This window comes from Stegodyphus dumicola, chromosome 7 (assembly GCF_044657685.1).
Source record: "Stegodyphus dumicola isolate Sdum_Otavi_A_Nest chromosome 7, ASM4465768v1".
NCBI lineage: Eukaryota > Metazoa > Arthropoda > Arachnida > Araneae > Eresidae > Stegodyphus > Stegodyphus dumicola.
Window position 1 is genome coordinate 181,461,912 of NC_140774.1, and position 23,816 is coordinate 181,485,727.

General features: G+C 31.7%; 1 protein-coding gene across 1 annotated transcript in view; it reads left to right on the forward strand.

Moving 5' to 3' along the window:
* LOC118195430 (acidic leucine-rich nuclear phosphoprotein 32 family member A-like) overlaps nt 1-23,816 on the forward strand; it is a 47,582-nt gene that overhangs the window by 12,377 nt on the left and 11,389 nt on the right. Inside the window, exons 2-6 of the mRNA XM_035366734.2 lie at nt 2,594-2,737; nt 12,785-12,904; nt 15,672-15,813; nt 20,436-20,483; nt 23,670-23,743. Coding sequence (XP_035222625.1) covers nt 2,594-2,737; nt 12,785-12,904; nt 15,672-15,813; nt 20,436-20,483; nt 23,670-23,743 — 528 coding nt within the window. The remainder of the gene's footprint in view (nt 1-2,593; nt 2,738-12,784; nt 12,905-15,671; nt 15,814-20,435; nt 20,484-23,669; nt 23,744-23,816) is intronic.

The window sequence follows — 23,816 nt, forward strand, 5'->3', positions numbered from 1 at the left end:
ATTTTATGCTGCTGTACTGAAAAAAATTAATATTTGCTTTCTATAATATTCTCATCCATTCATTGTGATCAAATATTAGTTAGGAAACTGATGAATAGCATTAAAGTGGTGATATTAAAGCTTAAAATTTTAAAAGTTTTGTAATATTTTTGCATTTACTTGAATATTTTATAAAAATTAGCTTATGTACTAGCAAAATGCAAAAATGTGGGTCATTTAATTGTAAAATATATTTTCATAACTCCATCTCTCCCACTTTCTAACATCATATTTTTTGTAATGTTTTTAATTTTTACCATAGTAAGGAAAATGCTCTGTACTAGTAATTGAATATTGAAATAATGAAACTTATATTGTGCAAATTCCACTTCTGCACCTCTTCCATTCCTCCTTCTCTTCAGCGTTTTTCTTGTTCAGTATTATTTGATATAATCTGTAGACCTTTTTTATAAAAATTCAACTAGTATTTAATCAGTCAGAATTTTTATTTGTTTTACCTTAGTAAATGGCACATTACTAAGTTAATCCACACAGCAATATGTATGTTATAGTTTGGCCATCTCAAAAGCAGCCTTGGCTGGCATTCTGCAAAAACACATAGAATGGTCCAAAAGGGGCGTTGATTACATGTCAGGAGGTGAGAAGTCCCTCTTTACCAGGGAAGAGGGAATTTAGTTGATCAAAGAAGGGGAAAGTCCTCATCATGAAGTGATCCTGTCTTCGCCTTTCATGCCTTTGGTTCATATTCAGCTAAGATTATCAGTGGTTTGCAGCCTGAAAATGGAGAATGTTGATTCCCCCCTTCCAGTAAATGAATTTTGTAATAACAATACGTATTTCATTGCTTACTTTTTAAGATAAGGTCATTAAAAATCCTAGAACTGTATTGTTTAGCAGGAGTATTTTTTTAAGTTAAAAAAATGGGGAGACTGATCAATAGGTTTTCATGACATTTACCAGTTTTGTGGTCTTTTATGTAAGTGTTGGGATAGCTTCTTTTTATCATTAAAATAAGTCGTTTTTATTGGTGTTAAGAAATTTGGGTAATTTTCTGTTTTGCCGGCGGAAACGATAAAGTCGCCAATAATGGTACAAATTATGCCAAACGGAATATCTTCACTGGTAACGTTTTATGCTTCGTTTTCAAAGCAAGTCGCAGCCTTTTCCGATCAGATTGATTGTTTCTTTCAATACTGGCATACAATTACATAAGAATGTTTACAAGATAGTTAAATTTTATGCCCTAAGACCATTCATAGTAATTAAGTCAATTAGGATGCAGTCACACCGCTCATCCGAAGGCGAAAATATAGAAAATTCAAAATTAAGGGTCGAATTCATCAATTCTAACGAGAATGCACTGCGGTTTTACATAATTTCCGAGTAAGCTATTTGTACGAATTGATATAATTCTCGCATTTAAACTTGTATTCCAAATTAAGATTTAACTTGATATTAACATAGTTAATTACTGAGAAAATTAGATTTTTGTAGCGTAGTTTACTTGAGATTAAATCACTTGGGGTCACGTGATGCGAATCAGGATGTTGAACCATGAAAACATAGTAAATTCTTAATGTCTTTTTACAAATTTATTGACCTTTTTTTACAAAAATTTAAATCATATTAAAATGTTTATGCCTTCAAAATAAAAAATTGTTAGAACTAACATTTGTTATCTGTATGCTGTCGCCAACAAAGTCTGCTTGGCGAGATTTGCGCCGGCGAAACGGAAAAATAACGAAATTTGCTATATAGTGTCATTACATTTTGTGACGTGGAAGCTGAGGATGAAGAAATAATCAAAAATAAGAAAATGGCTGAATTAAATGGAATAACTAAGTAATTATAACTATAATTATAGAGTAAAATAAAAATGATACACTATAATAACAATAATTACTAAGTTATTATAGAATGAAATTTACTTATGTTTTATAAAATAATGTATGTATAGAGAAACTAATTTGGAAAACACTTATATTTTTACAATTGTATAATAAATGAAATGCTCAAAATTAAACCCAGTGCAATAAAACTGCTAATTATAAATAATGATCAGCTTAGTTTACTTAAATATTTTGCTGTCTTATATGTCTGTGCTCTTTGAATGCCGTGGGAAATCGCTATTACAAGATTCCTGTCTGTCCACCCTATTTTGAGAATAAACCAATCTGAATAGTGCATGCATGTTTGAAGCAGTCAAACTATATTAATTTATTTTCATTTTATTAAACAAGATTTTCTCAGTATATAAAAGTGTAAGAAAATCACAAAATAAAATTGGCCAAAGTGCATACTATTTGGAATATTTAATTCAATATTTATATATTGTACATCAGAATCATAAATATTTCAATAACTATGATATGCATAATATAGTTAATTTGGAGTTTTTTAAAGAGATTGCCGTGCAGCACATAAACCTCTGAAAAACTCCTAATTTTCTATATTTTAAAGTCCACAGCTATGTGTTTGATCCATGCCATGTATTCTGAAACTAAACCATTTTCCTGTAAATTTCATTGCATAATTATTTAAAATGGCAGATTTAAAAATTGTATGTTTCAAATTAATTTTTTCCCTCCCTTAGATCAAAGAACTTGTATTGGACAATTGCCGGAGTACGTCAATTGTTGGTTTGACTGAAGAATTTGTTAATTTACAATCCCTTAGCCTGATAAATATTGGTCTGACAAATCTTAAGGGATTTCCCAAGCTTCCTAATTTGGAAAAGGTAAGACTTGTGAAAAGCAGATTATTTAATATCATTTTGATTTTAAAATCCTCTTTAAGATTGATTAGTAGAACTGTCAATTCGACTTTGAAAATTATAAAGGTTGGTAAAGTGAAATTTGAATAAAAATGTTCAGCTTCTTATATTTAATGGCCTGTTTGCTTAGACTAGGAATTTTAGCATCGTTCTAGTTTTTATGCAGCTCAAACTAACTTTTATTTTGTACATGTGATTTAAAGCACATGCAAAGCATTCTAAGTGCAGAGTGATAGATCTGAATGAAACACACTATAAGGAAATGTCAGAAACAAGCTGTGTTTATAATCATAATATTTATTAAAAATTTAAAATGTGTAGCATTTGTGCTCCTTAAAGTATAGTCGAATTACATAGTATGAAATGAAAGTGGAATTCTCTGAATATGTTTATTAAAAAAAAAACTTTACATATACTGGAGGAAACATTTTGTGTTTTACAAAGTATTGTCCATGGTGTATGTACCTGTCAATTAACTGTCCTGCTTTTTCATCAAAGCTCCCAGTCTCCTGATAGATAATTTTAATTATTTCCTGTTTTCTAATTTTTAGCATTTAATGTGAAAAATGTGTCCCCAGCAGTAAATGAAATCTAGTGAATTAAATTGTGTAAATTTTTTTTTCTCTATCCCTTAGTGATTTTCAGCACAGTTTTTCATATTAAATTTTATCTGAATTCACTTAATCTACTGTAGACATTTGTGACACTTTATTAAGATTTGGTCAATATTTAATCAATATTAATATTTGTGTTTTCTTTTACATCGATATATGGTGCATTACTAAATTTATTAGAACTACTCTTATATACGTCCTTGCTTGGCGAGAAACTCCGCAGTGCCATATTACTATCTAAATTTTTAGTCTACATTTCAAACTTTAAGCCTAAAATGTCTCCTAAAGCGCAGTTTTCGCGCATGCAAAAACCGTGTCTTAAACACACAATTTAAGCTAACAATCCGAAACAAAAAAACAAAAGTTAGATAGCACAAACATAAAGTTTCTAACCAAAAATATTTGACAAAAATCCATGCTTACAGTGATATGTTTTAACTTGGAAAAAAAAAAAAAAAAAACACAGAAGTAGCACAAACGTAAAGTTTCTAACCAAAAATATTTGACAAAAATCCATGCTTACAGTGATATGTTTTAACTTGGAAAAAAAAAAAAAAAAAACACAGAAGTGCACAAATCTCTGTAGCGAAGGAATCTACGAACTACGCACACCTAGCTTAAATAAATTAACACAACAACAATAAATTTAAAAGAATACCATATACTCAGCATTCTGTTTAAACTTTAAAAAACGTTTACGAATTGCACAATCTAGGCATTGTGCACTAATCAACAAAATAAACTAAAATAAATATCAAACAATTCAAAAAACAACAACAGAAATCCATACTAAAAAAACAATGAACATAACATTCTATAAAATAAAATGTACTTACCATGAATGAATGCTTCTTTGAGCAGCAGAAATAAAAATTTCAAACATCACCAAAACAATTTCACCACAAATTTGTTAAAAGCATCTTCTCCTATTTCAGAACAATGATGAAAAATATATAAGCTAGCAAATAAAATTCAAAATCATATTTCCAATTATAAGTAGGCAACATAGCTATACCATGCAGCCACGTAATCTTTACCGTATTTATATGACAGCCAGACTTGTTATCCACAAAATTAAATTTTCAGCCTCCCGGAAAAATAGTTGTACCAGGCACAAGACTAAAATTTTTCCAACAATAAAATCCAAGATTCCACGTAAAAAAGATTTGTCATAGAAACCAACATCGGCCCCCAAAACCAGCGTACAACACATAGCGCTGCAGCTGGCGACCTGAGGGCGCATATAATAGTACCAATTTATCAATGCAATATGTGAATTAATTGCCAATTTTACTTTCATTATATTTAAAAGTACTTTGACAAAGACAAGCTTTCCTTCTTTACTTAGAATTTTCTCAATATAAAGAATATCTAATTAAATATTACAATATTACAGGGGTGGCCAAAGTGCGGCTCGTGAGCCTGATACAGCTCCGCAGTCAATTTGTGTGGCTCATGCATATAAAATATATGTATGAAATATGGTAAAATAAAACTATTCAGTGTCCAAAAGGAAGTACTTAGTTTAGACTCTTTTTACAAAGTTATCAGGGATTTCTTTATATTTAAAACCTCTTCCACTACTTACATAATGATATAAATATGAACTTGTGGCTTTTTAGAAAATCTAGATGCGCTCTCGAACATTCCTGAATTCAAACATGCTGCTCTTACTGACATGAAGTTTGGCCAACTCTGGTATATTCTATGTCTGAAACCTCCAGTTTGAAGTAATTTTTAAATGGCATCAGCGTGCTGCTAAAATACCTCCTGTAAACTTGCGATTTTTCATACTTCAAGGTTCTAATATATGTCGTGGTTTCTAATGCCCTTTTGGAAATGTACTGTACCTTAAAACTTTCAAGCAAAAAACCTCATTTGGAAAACCTTTGTCATGGCTCTAAGCATCTTGAATATCCAAAATTTTCTCATCTTGGAGCATGTTTCTGGTTTAGAAATAAAAAGTCTGCTGAAGTAAGATCATGTAATATGATGAATGTTTCAGAGCTGTGGCCAAATGTGACCAGGCAGTAACGTTGAGAAAACCCAGAAATCTGCTTTGCATTTTCTAGATGCAAGTTTTTTTTTTTTTTTTTTTTTTTTTTTTTTTTTAATAAATTTTTCAGAACATTTTGTGTGTTATTTATTATTGCTCATTTCAGCTAATGTCTTCTTTTTCTGTATTTTTGCCATTCTAAGAAGTTGCAGGCCTACTGTTTTGAGTAGCATCTTCGGTTGAATCCCATCTGTCCTGAAAACTTTTAAACCATTCATAAATATGCTTAAAAGATACAGCTACATCTCCATGATCTTGTTTTATCTGTGCTTTCCATGGAAAATTATCGTTATAAGCTGGTTGTGATGGTAGAGTTTTCTGGCACACAACTGTGGAGATCATCATGTGTATAATTGCATGGTAAAAATTATGCAAGTGTAATTAAAATGTGAATGCTAATAAAAGAAAGAAAATGATGTTAAAACCCTTATTTTTGTTAAAAGGTATAAAAGAAAAAAGATCAGTTAAAACCATATTACGAGTGAAAAAGTCCAGTAATTATTTGATAATGAAAAAAACCACACATATAAAATACATGTATTAAAATTTATTAACCCTCTGGCTGCTCATCCCGCGATTTCCGCGGGCATGTGCTTTTCTTCCTTTATTGAGGAGCGCATCCCGTTTTTTTTTTCCAGTTTAACCATTGAAATAAATTATATACAGTATTTGACGTATAGTTTACGTTTTGGTCAACATATATCGTTAGTTGTCTACTAAATTGCGGGATTTGAAGGTACGTGGTATTGCAGCTCAACCTTCACTTTTTGCCGCATTTTTCTTACAGAAATGGCTGCTAGAAAACGTTTAGCGATTATCTTTATTATTTAATAAAATTGTTGAATATTAATTCGATTTATTGATTAGGTTTATAATTAAATTGATTATTAATTAGATTTATTGAATCTGGCGCAAAGACTGTGAAGTTGGACTTTGCCTTGAACCCTGTTTTGAACTCTATCGTACTAAACTGCATTTCTAAGGTATTTTTTCCTCAGTGCTTCATATTTTCTTAAAATTTATACATTTTAATTTTTTATATTATGTAATAAATAGAAATTAACTGTAATTCGATTGAAAGTTTTTTTTTTTTTTTTTTTTTTTTTTTTGCTTATAGCATCTGAAATTGGTTTTTCTGGCAACTTAGTTTCTCATGATAAAAATCTACATAAAAGTGTTTTCTAGAAAGAAAAAGTGCATTTTTCAACTTTCCAATATATATAGATTTAAAATATGAAAAAAGTTACACATTTTTTGAAGCGATTTCGGCCTACAATTTGAGCAGTCAGAGGGTTAAAGGTTAATTAAAGCAACTTGTAAAATCATCTCTCTTTTAAAAACGGAAATAATTTAACTTGACAGTATTTCCATACAAGATCAGTTAATGTTAAGCGAACTGTGTAAAAATAGTTTTGATAAATGTACTTAAGATACAAACAGTTAATTAATATATACTGCACTGATAATGCCAGAATGTAATTTCTACAAATCGATGGAGACTGAAGCCTTTCACAAATACTGCCAATTAGCACAACAGTTACCTACTCTCATTCGAGTCAAAAGAAACTCCTCCCTCCAATTTCTTGTTGACTCCCTGCTCTCCATGCTGGTTTTTACACTTTGCAATTTTTTATTGGTCTGCAAGTTATACAGCAGCTGCCATTGATTCAAAATTGATGATTCCTTATCAGCATATCCGGAAGCCCAAAAGAAAAATGTGATATCCTCAGTTTTGCAATTCTGGATTCAGATTCAAAACTTCAACAAAGATAGGATTACAGAAATAAGGGAAGACCCTAAAGCACTGTCCGTGCAAACAGTGTTACTTTCTGCAGAGTTGTTTTGACACGAATGTCAAAGCATAGTAGATTGCAGTAAATTTAGATGTAAAAACTGAACTATCCTGGTTCTCTTTAACATTTCTGATGAGGTTTCTACTGACAAAGATTGCACACACATGGTTGTGGGTTTTTGAGCCATCAGTATTTATAGAAAGATAATTACTATATTAGATGTTCAGAAAAGACAGCCCTATACATGGCATCGTGAATGTTTTTCTTATCAATGTGTTAATGTAATTTGACAACATGAATTCAAGCATCCTCCCATGGAGGATATCATGAGGTTTTTAAGCTGAACATAAGCTGATGTTCAGACCATGCCCATTTTTTTGAATGAACTCATCTGGCTGATGTGGAAGGCATGTGATTAAGTGGGAATCATATTTAGCTGCTGCTGGAGAAGGTAAAGATAATCATTTTTGCACTTTTGTGAGTGATAAAAAAGGATGCTAATTTAAGCAAATTGTAATGGGCCAAAGATTTGGAAACTAGTATCTCCGAAACTGCACGATTGGTAGGTTGTTCACAGTCTGCCGTGGTTAGTACACTTACTTCTAAAAGTTAAGCACAGAGAGGAAAATGCTAATTTCTGGAAGCCAATCAGAATTGAAGAGGATGCAATTCGCTGCAGAGGTAGATGGAAGTATGCAAATATGTGAGGTAACAGCCAATCGTGCTTTCATGTCAAGAAATATGCAAAAAAGGCAGTCGTATAAGAAGCCAGCTTTATGAAGGGTTACAGATGTTGATTGTAAGTGCTGATAGGTGTTTAAAACTTTCGTACAATTTGTTTTCAAGACCATGTGTGTTTCTATGACTTCTAGAAGACGAATGGAAGGTGCTGAGCACTGGCGTGCTGGGGGGCACATTGAAGCAGGACAGTCGATCACAGATTCTGCTCTTTTCTTCGGAGTTCATCATTCTGTAATATCATGTTTATGGAAGCAATTCCAAACCACACAGACAGTTGTCCGAAGGCCCGTAGCCGGTTGCCCAAAGGTTACAACCTCCGCGGAAGATCGATATATTGCTATTGTGTCTGTGTGAAATTTTGTCTGAACAAACACTCTACAGATATGGATCATAGAGTGATGTTCTTCAACCCAGGTAATATTTGACAGAACTTTTGTGCCTTCCAGATAAAGTTCATCTTCAGGATGGAGAGTTTTCTTATGATAAAATGTACACAGATGGTCTGGTTTTAAAACGCAAAGCCTTGTTTTCACCACTGAATAACCTTGTAAGCTGTGATTTGCAGATGTCTCTCAATACATCTTATGTCCACTCCTTGGCAACTAATTTGAAATCTTTAACATACAACATTCCAAAAACAGTAGCAGGAAATTCTTAGAATCAAATTGATTTTTGTGCCAAATTGCATAACATTGAATAAATAACCCTGTGGCAGTCCCTCTTAAGAAAAAGGTATTTTGCAGCATAGAACCAATTCTTACTTGGAAGTTCCGATCTCTATAAAATATACTATAAAAATTGGTATATTACTGCACAAGGCAGTATTATAGAGATCCTTAAGAATGACATATTGGTAAATCTTATCATATAAAAAATTTGCATTTAAAAAAAAAAAGATACTAAATGTTTTCCTTTTAAAAATGCTAAAGATTAAAGATATTTATTTCAACAAAAACAATATCAAGTGTTGTAGTACTTCCTTAACGACACTGACTCTGGAAAGATAATATAGAGTTATTCTTCTCTAAATAATATACAAGGCAACAGTTGACCATGTTTTCAAGTAACTTAAAAAATGGCAGCTGGAAAATGCAACCCATCGATATCTAGAGGTATCTTTCTCTTGTTTGGCTATAGGAATAATTATAGCTTTCCTCCATGTATTAGAGAATATCTATTCCTTCCATATGCTGTTATAAAGAATGCAAAGGCAAGTCACTGACTTGTAGGTTGTATCATTTCATAACTAATTATGTCAGGTCCTGGGCTAGATATGTGTGTTTGAGACAAAGCATTCAGCTCAAGCACTGTTATAAAGTTTCAAGTTGGAAGGGTTGAAAATTATGGCCATTTTCTCCGAGTACTCCTTAACCAAAAGAAATGCTCCTGAATAACTACCACTAGAATTGGCAGCAGTAATTTTGCCAATGGTATTTGCAGTTTCTTCTGCATTTGTAATCACTCAGTTACCTCTTTCCTAAAAGGAAAAATACTGGTTGTTATAAATTCCTTATACTTTTCAAATTTTTTCCCATATTTGTTTGCTCAGCAATGATTGTGTTGTACTTTCCATGTTTATGCTTTTATTATTTTGAAAGCTAGATTATACGTACTGAGGCTGTGCAGAATATTCTCCAAGCTTTCTTCAGCTGTCGGCTTAAAGAGCTGAAAGAACCATGTCCTCTAAAATCTTGGTGGACTTCCTTCTATCAAGATTTAGGATATTTTGGAAGTTATCCCAATAACTTAAGAGAGAATTCAGCAGCCAGAATGTTATTATCTGTAACTGTTTTATTGGTTGGCTTGTTGTCTACCATGTCTTATTATGATCATTCTTGACATACATATGCTAAAATATTCAATCAGAACTAGATTATCCATCACTATTTTAATATTGGTTTCTATGAACCATCAATCTGTGGTGGATTGAATGAATCTACCAAAAATAACAAATTAATAAAACTTAAATACGAAAAAAACAATAAGTGAGCTGTATATTATACAGTGAAGTATTGAAATACAAAACATAGATCCCCCCCCCAGTGAAAAAGATGCAGTTTCAAAAGCTGATAAATTTGCCTTTCATGACCCCCCCAGTGAAAAAGATGCAGCTTCAAAAGCTGATAAATTTGCCTTTCATGAACATAGCATGCATCCTTATCAGTGGCTACTACAAGAGTTTGTTAATTGCAGTAGTTCATGAATAAATATGAACAGCAGGACTAAATATATGTATCTTGTGTCATGACATCTATCCACATATCCCAAACTCGTGTGTAATTCCCACTGTTAATGTCCAGTATTGCATGCATTATCTAATCACAGAATTCATGAATAGAAATGAACAGCAGGATTAAATATATATATATATATATATATATATACAGTCAAAAGTCGTTAATCCGGACTCGTCGGGACTTCGGCGATTCCGGATTATCGATTTTTCCGGATTATAGATCGTCAGTTTAAATCTCGTAAGATGGCATGCAGAAATTCTAAAATTAAAAATATGAAACCGTAATTTATGAAATAAAGAATAATTATGATCTAAAGGGTATCAAAATTTGCAAAAGGAAAAAGCTTAATATTTATTTGTTTACTTAATTAAACATTTCTTTCGATGTAAGTTGTTTAAGTTTTGCTTCGTTTCATGTGATAATACTTTCTCTTTAATTCTATTAAACAGACATAATTTCTTGTTCAGTTACAAAGTTCTGCTGTTCAAGCCCTATAATTGCTGTGTCGAAAACACCGACTAATTTGTCAATCGAATTTTTTTCGTTTTCAATAACCTCTGTCACTTTCTTCGCTATCGGAAGCGAATTAAAATGACAAGAAACTTGTTTTAAATCATATCAAAGACGGAGCATATCGAGATGAAATACTACATTTGGTAAGGAACTGTAAGCCAAATAAAATAAAAACATGTACGCTGAAGATAAGGATAGTGCTGACAGATCAACTTCCAATTCATTACGCACCGAGCAGCGTGAAATTGATAAACAGATTTCGGATTTCAAAACATACTTTCGCTTTAGATCCTTTACATATTAACAAATATGTATCGGAAATTCTATTTGATATAATCGAAAGTTTAAGCTTACTTTTATAAAATTGCTCTTACAGTCTGCAAAAAATAATAAGCCGGATCCAATTCGAAAATTAAGGAACAACGCAATCATCAACATTACCTGAAATAGATAATTTTAGCTTATATGTCCATTATACATAAAACGCGCACGCGAAAACGTATTCTGCACTTGCGCCCACTCATATGCGCAGTCGTAAAAGGTCTTACGCGCACACGTAAACGCCTATGCGCATGTGTCAACGCGGCGCATGCGCAGAAAGTTTTTAGTTTTGAGGTCCGGATTATAGATCATTCCGAATTATGGGTGTCCGAATTAACGACTTTTGACTGTATATATCTTGTGTCATGACATCTATCCACGTATCCCAAACTCATGTGTCATTCCCACTGTTAATGGCCAGTAGTGCATACATTATCTAATCACAGCGTTCATGAATAGAAATGAACAGCAGGACTAAATAACTTTTTTTTTTTTTTTTAACAAATTCTGAAAGAAATGTGTAGTAAGATTTGATAGATGGTGTTGCTAAGGAAGAAAGTTTTAACCTCCTGGGAGATTAGAACTGATAATTAGTTATAAAATCCTCTGAACATGGAGGTGAGCTCAATCCATTTATAGAAGGTAATTGCTTTAATTAATGTTCTGTTGAGGTACAAATCAGTTTTCCTTATGTGTCGAGAAATGAGTTGCAAGTCAGGGCTGTTTAAAGGAGGAAGAAAATGCTTTCTAGTGAAACATGGCACAGAAAGCATTGTGTTTTTGAGAGTGCAAATGTCATGCTGCATCATAATCATAGATCTGAATTTCTCAAAATGAGCACACAAAAAACCTTCTGCTACAGTGCCATTTTGGAGTCTAGCCTTATGGCCCGGCCCATCAGTAAGTAAGTATGAAGGGTCGAACTGCTTATGTAAAATTCTCAAGATTTAGGAATCAGGCTGAAAATTATGTAATAAACCAAAATCATATTCTAAATGTACCACAAAGGAAAAACTACATTTTTATTCTGCTAGTCATTATAACAATGACATTTTAGGGGTACTGCATTCTAGTTAACTATTTTCATGAAAGCATAAAAATATTTTCATTTCATAAAAATTGTTACTTGAGACTAAAAAATTATAAGAGAGAGGGTTTTTTTTTATGTTAAGATTTTATTTTAATTCATGTTTTGATTTCATTTACATAACTGCCAACTTTCCTGATAAATGAAGCTCAGGTTACTCCATTTCTCCCCTATTTGATGTGATTGTCTTAATCTATTGTAGAGCTTTACGAAGATTCGCCCTTCGTTTAACCAATATTGATTTTTGTGTTTAAGTTTGTTTTGCATCAGTATATGTCACTTGGCTTATCCACAAAATGCTATGTTCATTAATTATTAGTTTTATTCATAAAATTTAAAAAATTTTTATGTGAGCTTTTTCTTCGTTACATAGGATTTTCTGAGTATAAAAGGATAAGAAAATAACAAATTGAAAACTAGCCAAGGAACGTAAAAATTAGAATATCTAATTAAATATCACATTTTGTACCAGAATCATATATTAAGTAGTTCAGTATCATGAATGCATCATAAAGTGAATATAAAGTTCTTTTGAAAAGGTGTTCATCACATAGCATGAAAACCTGGGTGTTCATATTTCAAGGTTGGCAGCTATGATGTTATATTTGTTCCAAAAACTATGTAAAATTTATTTGCTTTGTCTTGATAGCTTGAATTAAGTGATAACAGAATATCTGGAGGATTGAATTATCTTAGTGGCAGTCATAAGCTTACAACACTGAACCTTAGTGGAAATAAAATTGAAAGTTTAGAAACTTTGGAGCCTTTGGTAAGTAATTAATAAGTCTTGATTTTTGTGAGCATGCTTAAATTCTATACTACGAGTTAAAATGTCATTATTAGCTAAAAGAAGTGAAAAATTCAAATAGAGCGTACACTGCTTTAGAATCATTGGGAATTCATTGATTCTGTATGTTTAAAATTTCTGCATTTTATATTATCTTTTTGAATTTAGTAAGACTGCGTGTATAAATTATAAAATTAAGTACAGTACAAAGTCCATAATCCGGACTCGTCGGGACTTCGGCGATTCCGGGTTATAGATCATCAATGGTAAGATGGCATGCAGAAATTATACAATTAAAAATATGAAACCGTAATTTATGAAATAAAGAGCAATTATGATTTAAAGGTTATTAAAATTTACAAAAAAAAGCTTAATATTTATTTTACTTTAGTAAACATTTCTTTCAATGTAAGTTGTTTAAGTTGCTTCATTTTTTGTGCTAATACTTTCTCTTTAATTTTATAAACAGACATAATTTCTTGTTCAGTTACAAAGTTCCACTGTTCAAGGCCTGTAATTGCTGTGTCAAGAATAAAGACTAACTTGTCAATCGAAATTTTTTCGCATTCAATCACGTTCTCTGTTACTTTCTTCAATATCGGAAGTGCACATGGGTAAACGCTTCACTGGCTTTATGCTAATGCGTAGCGAACGCTCGCCTGAAATGTGCATGCGTAAGTTTGTGGCTTTGAGGTCTGGATTACAGACTTTGTACTGTATAAAGACTTGTGGAATAATAAAGCATAATCATCTTCAGGATATTAGAAAATCGTTGATATCGTTTTGTTTCATTAATTTTTCTTAAATATAAGTTGTTTAAACAATTTTGCTTAATGTTCTCTCTTTTTATAACTGGATATAATTTCTAGTTCAGTTTCCATATTCAGCTAGCTGCCTATGTCACATATGCCTATTAAAACACTTTTAGAATATCTACCAGGCCATCCTATCATGACCTCCATATGGATTTTAAATTAAAATGTGTCAGGAATTCTAGGATGGTCTTTTTTTACTGCATTGATTTTCAAGATGCCTACTTTATATCTTCATGTTGGTGTACTTAAGATTCTGCTAATCATTTTGTGCTTAACTCTTTCGCATTGGGAGAGGGCAAAATCTCAATTCCCCAAACATTGAAAACGCCCGTATCTAAGAATTTCTCCTGGAATGCTTTTTCTTCCCCAATGACAAGTTGAATACTACAGCACTAACAATAGCCTTACTTAAGTAAAGCGAGAACTTCTTTCTTCGACGCTTTGACACTGTGTGAAGCTCCCCCTTGGGACAGGATTGCAACTTCGGGCATCAAAAGCTAAACACTGACAGTAAACAAAGGAAAGGAAGGAACAAAGGAAACAAGGAAGCTACTTTTAGTAGCTTCAAAAGAATGATTGGAACGTGATTTAACAACACCTGAAAGCAATGAGTAATGCAGTAACGTGATGGGGGGAAAGCACTGGGTAGGAAATTATTCGGGCGTCCAGCCGATGTCTGAATGTTTTGGCATTTGGGGCGACTTTGATGTGAAAGAGTTAATGGATATAAAGTTTCGAGAAAAGAGTAAAACTGATATTTTCTTTTATTTGAATTTTGAAATTTAACATAATAATAGACTGGATTAAATGAGCTGTATCAAGTTAGTGTTAAGGAAAAGCACTATTCACAGTGCAAGTTGAGCTTAAGTTGATTAGAATCTAAATTATTTCTCCGTCATCCGTGCTATATGACAAAAGGAAACTAATATGTGTAATATTCCATTTCATACAAACACTAGTCATCGAGACTCGTTTATTGCATATAGGGCTGGGAAAATGCTGCCTTCCCCCCTCCCTAAAACAGCTATTTGGTGGATAATTCACTAGGTGGCAGGTGTTTAAAGGGCAATCGGGGAGCTTACCTTATTGGAGCAAAATTCGATATACAGCATGCTTGAATAACTTATCCATTCCTACACTATGTGAAAAAAGAACATTATAGGAACTCCTTATAATAGATCGTTTCGATTATTGAACATCCAAATTTTGTACTTAAAATTGTATCCAAATTTTGTATCGTAATGAGTTTGACTATATTGGCTCGAGACTAATGTCAGACTATGAAAAATAGAAAACCCCTAAAATTCTTCCCTAAAAGATGTGTGTATCAGTAAATATACATAAGAATCCCCATAGTTTGCCCATCTTACTGCAGTTACATGTTACTGTGTTGTCAGAAGTGATTAAAAAGTTTCGGAAGGTTTTGAAGCTTTCTATTTTCTTAGCTGAAAACTTAAATCTTAATCTAAAAGTTGTGCAGAATTACTGATTTGAGCTTGTAATACTTGCACAGTGTCTTTACATATGTTCTTTTAATTGTTTTATTAATTCCATTATTTTAAGCATAGATAGTGATTTATACTTAAATTGAAGCAGTAGTGCGTTTGTTTACACTTTGTTGGCTGAATTTAAAAAAAAAAAACTTGTGAAATCAAAACATTCATTTGTGGTGTAAACCTATTTTAAATTCCAAAGGCCATTAATAGTATAGTGACTTGGTGACAAGTTTATGGCAACAAATTCAAACCAGACTGTAATGCAGGTTTAAAAGGTACTGTATTTAAAAGTTGTTATAAGATGAGTGTTGGCCATTGTTTTGGGCTAATGTAAGCTTAATATGCAATGTATGTATTATGTAATTTGTAAATTACAAGAAATATTTGCATATGAATAAGGTTTACTTTGTTTGAATTCCATATTTTTTTCTTATTTAGAAAGAACTGAAAAATTTGAAACATCTTGATTTGTCTAACTGTGAAGTTTCTTCAGTTGATAATTACAGAGAAAAAGTTTTTGCCTTATTACCTCAGTTAAAATATCTCGACGGTTATGACCAAGATGATAAATCTGATGAAGGTTTGTATAGAGTTTTAATCCTTAATATCTGTTAATTCTTTATTTAAAATTTATGGTCACATGTATTGTATTAGTATGTAAAGCTTATCATCTGTCGTCCATTCTTTTAAAGGGATGAAATGTTGCATAATATGAAAACTTTAAAGACCAAAGAAACACTTCAGTACTTTTTTAGACTTGTAAAATATAGATGTTACAAAAATAATCTTAACCCTTAATGCAAATGTAAAATTCTGTATAGAAGAATGGTTTTCCAGTTCATTACACAAAATCTGTTGTGTATCTAATTTCGGGTTGGTTGTGTATTGAAGGAAAAGTAACCAATTTATTAAGTTAAAAAAAATGGATATAGAAATTTTACTGGCGTTTGAAGATTTTGGAAAGATTCTGGTTTTTAAGAAGCACTTAAGATGTATCAGGATTTCTGCAATTCCTAGTGAGAAATTATCCAAACTTGAAGTCTTATATCAAGTTGAATTGCCTTCTTTATTGATATAAAATCACTGTTAGTTAATATATTCTGAAATTATTTAATTTGTTGAATTTTTCCTGATCTCATGTTTTCCCCTGATGCTAATTATTAATGCATCTGGTGCACTAGTAATCAAATTGACATATCATTTTTATTTCTTCAAAAGTACTTCAATGCAAAATTAAGTGATTTTCTTTAAACTACCCAAATATGAAACATGTAAAATTTTCACAAAAATTTTTTTTAACCATGATATTGGTCATATTGACTACTGTCAGTATTCTAAATGCAATATGCATATATTGCTAAAAATCTTTTAAAAAAATTATTTGCCAAAAATTATCTTAGTAATGATAAAAATATTTATATAATAGAACATCTTCAAACAGCTGCATATGCCACACTTTTTATAAAAGTAAGCTATTAGTCATAATGATTGTGATTCTTTTTTATTAAGAGATGACATCCGTCTCATTAGACAGCGCGAGTATAATTAAAGTTTCACTTTCAAAAGGCTTTAAAAAAGAATCTCTAGTCAGAATGACCTGAATATCTTTAAAGTAATAGGGATTTGGAGAAAGACGGCAAATATAACTGTTCCATTCTGGTTTCCTGAATTGATGACTCATCATATTCCACAGTTTATCTTCAGTATTTAGTCTATTCTAAACTTCATTGTCTGCATGTATTTAGGAACTTTTTTGTATATGATTTTTTTATCAGCTATAAAACATCAAAGATATTGACAATGGTATTAAGATGCAAATATGGAAAAGAAGGCAATTTTATATGCAGAAGAAAGTGAAAACAGCAGCCAGAAAATTTAATACGGATGAAAGAAATATATGTCGATGGCATAAACAAAGTGATACGATTTCTGCTTGTAAATCTTCAACAAGGTCTTTCACTGGACAAATAAAAAAAGATATCCTGAAGTACATGATAGCAGAGTTGCCAATTCTCCCGATTTAGGCGGGGGACTCTCGATTTTCGACCGCTCTCCCGCCAACCCGATTTACAATATATTTCTCCCAACTTTTTCTTATTCTTAAAATTTCTCACGATTTTTATGGAACATTTCTTAATACTTTGTTATATGAACAAAACACTGTGATTTTGGATGTCTGAAAGCAATTGAATTTTCTCTAGATTCTATCTAAAACAAACTCTTGCGAATTAGATAACTTCTGCTTTGTGAGTGAGAGCATATACGTATCCAGAAACCTCGTTCTCCAGTTCTCCAATGGGCATAGTGCTCCACTGCGTGTCACCTGGCATATATTGACCAATGAGGACAAAGCAAGCTGTTATTTGGATGTTCTTTAGTTACTTCGGTCATTTTGTCCTGAGTTGACGTCATTTTGTCTACAGTACACGTGCCTTCAGAAAATAGTTTTAGAAATTATCATCTTTTCTTATGTCTTGCGAGAAAGTGAAATACTCATGTGCGTTTCAAAAATCGTACACAGTTGACTTTCCTTCCATTATTTCCTCAAGGAAATGTAATAAATTTGCAATGTGTACCGCCTGTCATTGCTGTTTTCGATTTCGCATGGTGGAAGGGCGGATGTTCTCAAACGTGTGCGAACGCAAAAACAAAATGAGTTGTTTTGAAAAAAAACGAAAAATTTAGTTTTTATTGGGAAGCAAAGAACCAAAAAGTTATTGATGCAGAATATCTGTTCTCTGCCTTTTTACTGGAGCACAACCTGCCACTGAATGCATTGGATCACGCTGCAGCTTTATTTAGAAAAATGTTTCCCTATAGTGAAATCGCTAAGAAATACTCAAGTGCAAGTACCAAAACATGTGCAATTGTTAAAGAAATGGATTTGAAAAATAAATCTTCAGTTATTGATTGCATTAAAACAGCTCCGTTCTGCCTCTCTACAGATGGAAGCAATAATACCGATTCAAAACTGTATCCAATTAGTGTTTCTTTTTTTAATCTAGAGTCTTCAGAAAATGAGTAGTGCAGTTTACTTTCTGTCCCCACTTTAGAAGGACATTTGACAGGCTTTACTATAGCACAGCTAATTATTAAAACTTTAAAAGAAAATGTAGTCCCTCTGGATAATTGCTTAACACTTAGTGCCGATAATGCACCAGTATTGGTAGGCTTGAAGACTGGTGTTGCAGGCATCTTAGAATCTTAAAATTCAGATTTGCAGATTATGAGGTGCACCTGTCATCTCTTAAATTTAACAGCTGAAAAGGGGGAAGCTTCTTTACCAATAAATGCGGATGAACACATTGTTGTTATTTACTATTATCTTGAAAGGAGTTCTAAAAGGAAGGGAAAATTGAAACATTTCCAACAGCAGTTTACAATTAGAAAACTTGGATGAAGTTATAAAATCAGCTAGGATTGACACCCAGTGGAGTTTAGTTGGAAAAGTGAAAGATGCTGATGGAATTTTAAAATATAGTAAACTGTCTAGAATTATGTTGGCCTTGAAGTTCCCCATATTAATGCAGAGTGTGAGAGGATTTTCAGTGTTGTTGCGAAAACGAGGACTAAATTTAGATCTAAAATTAGTGATGACACATTAGGAAAACTTTTATTAGCGAAAGCAGGCCTACGTGGCAATTGCTATGAACAAAATTATGAAGTTTCTCTCTTAAAGAAAGTAAAATCTGCTACTGTTTATAACATTTGTACGAAAACTGATTTTTTTTTTTTTTTTTTTTTTTTTTTACAATGCAAGTAATAAAAATGTTTTTTTATGTGTAAGGTATTTTTGTGTTGCTTGCATTTAAGAATTGGTTACTAAAAATCTCCTGATTTTTGAGTGTCATAGGTTGGCAAGTATGTGATATGATAGTGTTGCTCAATTTCTATGTGACACTCAATCTAAAACATTGCCAGTTACAATACAAATACTGCAATGCAAGGCAAAAGAAGCCGCTTGTAAATTTAGAATCGAGAATTTAAAAGCATCAAGAGGCTGTGTGAAAAATTTATGAGAAGGGAAGGATTTTCTATAAGACTGACAACTTCAGTCTGACAAAACTTCTTGCAGATTTCGAAAATAAACTTGCGCAATTTCAATGCGATGTAATTGGTTTATATAGAAGATACACGTATGAATTCAAGAACATTGGAAACACGTTCTTTGATATGCCATGGAATTGTACTTAAAATTAGGGTGAGGAAAATTTAAAATCTTTAGTACAGGATAAAAAAAAACAGTGTATCACAATAATGCTGTGTGATAACAGCAGGTGGCCATGAATTACCTCTGTGTTTGATTCTTAACTGGAAATCAGTGATGAAAACTTTCCTAAAGATATAGTCGTACATGTTCAGAAAAGTAGATGGATAATTGCCAAAATTATGGAAGATTGGGCTAATTCAGTGTAGAATAAATAAAAGACCAGGAGCTCTTCGAACTCCTCGAAACATGCTTATCATTCAGATGTTTAAAAGTCATTTGTCAAACTCTCTAAAAAAGAAACTGAGGTGAGCGTGATTTTGTGATAATCCCAAGTGGTCACAATAGCCTGACTTCGATATTTTTTTTTTAGAAGTTCAGTTAGCCAAGAAGAGAATATAAAATTAGAAAAGAAACATACTAATGTAAAATTTAAAATGAGCCTAAAAGTTTGGCATGAATCTTGAATATAAAAGCCTTTGCAGTTGATAATTTTGTTCAAAATTTGTCAAAATAAGTTTGCTATTTGCCTGTTTTAAGAATGAAAGGAATATGCTTGTAATGCCAAAAACATTATCTCCAAGAGAAGAGCAAACAGTTCTTTGATTGGTCTTGTTTTTTGCATTTTTTTAGATAATCTGTTTGACAAAATATTTCCAACATATCAAATTTCATTATTTTTGTATTACCCTTCCATGTTTTGGCAGTGTTGTTTAGTATATTCTGTTTATGGCATAAGCTCCAATATCTCTCCTATTGCTGTTGTTGTGTATGCAGTTAATTTTCAGTAAACATTTAGTTTTTTGTGACGTCCGATTGATCTTTAAAAATCTTTCAAAAAAAGTTCAACAGCTTGTATATAGAAAAATTTGTTAGCTATTGCAAATATATTTTTTATCATTCTATATTAGTTTTTTATTTTACTATAGCTATCTCAGAACTCATAATTTAATTGCTTGAATATTGTTGATTTTTCCCCCTTCCCATTTTGACAGAATATGAAAAACCAAATGATCTATATCAAGAAAGTGATGAAGATGAAGGTAAGGAAATAAATTTTTGCTATACTAAAATTTATAATTTTGAAAATTCAAGTTATTTTGTGATGCTGTGTGTCTGAGGGGAGTTATTTTTTAATTCTATTTAATTTTACAGTCCCATCTTCTATAAGCTGATCTTTGGTTATATATAATAGCATTGTGTATACAGTACAAAGTCTTTAATCTGGACATCCATAATCCAGAATGATGTATAATGCGGACTTCAAAGCTACAAAGTTTCTGCGTATGCATAAACGCAAAATGCATTTACGCATGAGCATAATACATAGACTCCAACTACTACAGATTCTCCATAGTTTCTACAGAAATTCGTGAAAAACTACGAGCTACAAAAAGCGTGGATTTTACAGAAACAAAGTAGGAGAACCAGTATGCAAAACGGAACCAACTAATTCATCCGATGATTGGCTGAATACTGGTGTCATCATATATCACGTGTTGGGTGTGCGACTGGTTTTGAAGAATAGCCATTCGTAGATCAGTAAGTCCAACCTTTAATGACTTGTCAATAGTTCTGCAACATCTGTCTTCTTTGTCTGTCTCCCAGGTTCGTTACTGCTGCATGTTTAGCCTGCCTTCGGCTCCATTGTTTGAATTACGGCGATAGCTTAGCGTGTGTCTTGTGAACTGTGATTCAGGTGGAAATTTTTTGTTAATAATGCTACTTCGAACGAAAAAGCCAAAATTATCAAAGCAGAAATTTAAAGATTCATATTCTTCAGAATATCCATGTATTAAAGCATCTGAAATTTTTGTGAATCATTTTGTAGTGTATGCAACAAAGACTTCTCAGTTGCACATGGTGGAAAAGATGATTAAACGGCATGTTTATTCTCAAAAGAATATAGAACTTGTCACTTTAAAATCTACAGAAATAATGAATTTCTTAATAAAAGATGACGAAACAGGTCCTATAGAAGCTGAATGCTATTTTGTTCGATTTTTAGTTGAACAAAATTACCGCTTTCTTTTTCGGATCATTCCAAAGAGCTTTTCAAAGCAATGTTTCCGGATTCAAATCAAGTACAGTACAAAGTCTTTAATCTGGAGTGATCTATAATCCAGACCTCAAAGCTACAAACTTTCTGCGCATGCGTTTAATGTATAACGGACAGTATAAGCTAGGCTAAAATTATCTAATTATCTATTTCGTTTAATGTTGCAGATTGCGTTGTTCCTTAATCTTCGAATTGGATCCGGCTTATTATTTTTTGCAGACTGTTAGAGCAATTTTATAAAAAGTAAGCTTGAAACTTTCGATTATGTCAAAAAGAGTTTCCGATACTGGAGCTGCCAAAGGATCTACAAAGCAAAAGCATGTTTTGATGTCCATCAAACAAAAAGTGGAATTGCTGCAAAAAAATGGATAAAGGCATGAAGAAAGTGACAGAGAGGTTAGTGAAAACGAAAAAATTTCGATTGAAAAGTTAGTCGGTATTCTCGGCACAGCAACAGGACTTGAACAGCGGAACTTTGTAACTGAACAAAAAATTATGTCTGTTTATTGAATTAAAGAGAAAGTATTAGCACATAAAACAAAGCAACTTAAACAACTTATATTGAAAGAAATGTTTAATAAAGTAAACAAATAAATATTAAGCTTTTTTTTTTTTTTTTTTTTTTTTGGCAAATTTTGATACCCTTTTTGATCATAATTGCTCTTTATTTCATAAATTACGGTTTCATATTTTTAATTTTATAATTTCTGCATGCCATCTTACCAGATTTAAATTTATGATCTATAATCCGGAATCGACAAGTCCAAATTACAGACTTTGTACTGTATATTTATATATTGATTTATGTAAGGTCAGAGATGGTTGCAATGTTATTTCTAACCTTTTTAAGATTATCATGGATAAAATTTATTTGCGAACAAATTTTTATTTTGTATTGTCGAAAAATTGAATGACCCATAAAACTAGATTTTTAATTTTTTTTTTCTTATCACTTATAGTATATTTAGTAAAGCAAATTAGTTTGTTATATCTTTTGGTATACACCACCTCTTTCATGGATTACATATTAACTATACATGAAAGCTTGAGTGCATATGTTAGCTAACTTGAAAATAAGAACTAATTACTAATTTTTATTGAACAGGGTTGCAGGCTGAAATAAACCATATATGTGTCATAATGAGCCAAATCAATTCATAAACCATTCTGAAGAATGACAGCATTTAAAATTAAACTAAAATTGGGGAAATCTAATATTAAACATTCACAGAGAAACTGGATAAAATCATGTAAACAGCAAACAATATATGTATTGATTGCTTTTTAATTAGGTGACTTTGATGGTATATTTAAAGATTTCAGAAAGCACAAATTGTACTTTAATATATTTGCTATTCCAATTCTTAGTTGGCCTAATACTTATCTGCATCTAGATAGTGGATGTCCTATTAACACTCCTTGTTTCTTTTGAAATTCATCTTAGTGCAGCTTAGGATCTCGCACTTTTTTATCTTCAGGGTTGGCAGCTATGAGATGCATCAAATTGCAGTTAGATATGTAAATATTATTTGAATTGACTTTCATAAGATGATCTATAAGTATTTCATTGTTATTTTCTGTTACGATATGTGAAAGTGTGTGTATTTATGAGAATCTCTTGAAACTTTAAAAAAATTCAGTATAAACATCTTAAATATTTATAAATGTGCTGTTATTAAAGTTATATGTTCTGTGGTATGATTAAGGTGATATTAGTATTTCTTCCCTGATAAATATTTTGTAGATTTTGGATTTATAGTTTTATTGTGAACATATTTGTGTTTGCAGTTTAGAAACTCTTCAAGGTTAGCCAATCCCTACTAATTGCTTAATAACGTTCTTATGCAGTAGTTTTGTGTTGGCATTGGAAATCTGCAAAAAAAGAACTGTTAATCAGCCTGTTAAAACTTTGTCATTTATGAATTTACATTAAATGGAATATATTTTAAGAATTTAGTCATTTCAAGTAGTATTTGTAAAATATTAGCCTGAACTATAACAGGGAATTAATTATATTGATTATTCCTGTGACATAGTGGTAAGGTGTAGTGAATCAATTTATTTTCTGCAGTATTTATATTTGAATCAGATCAATTATACTTTTTTTTTTTTTTTTTCCTCCCTTTCCTTTCAAGTTTGATTAATGTTAAAAATACTTTTGTCATTAAAGAGGAAGATGTAGAAGAGGAGGAGGACGACGAAGAAGAAGAAGTTGGTCTTTCTTATCTTCAGAATTCTATTGATGTGAGTTTTCTTTTTAGAATTTCAGTGAATAATATTAGTTTCTTATTTCACATTTCTTAATTCCTTAAACCCT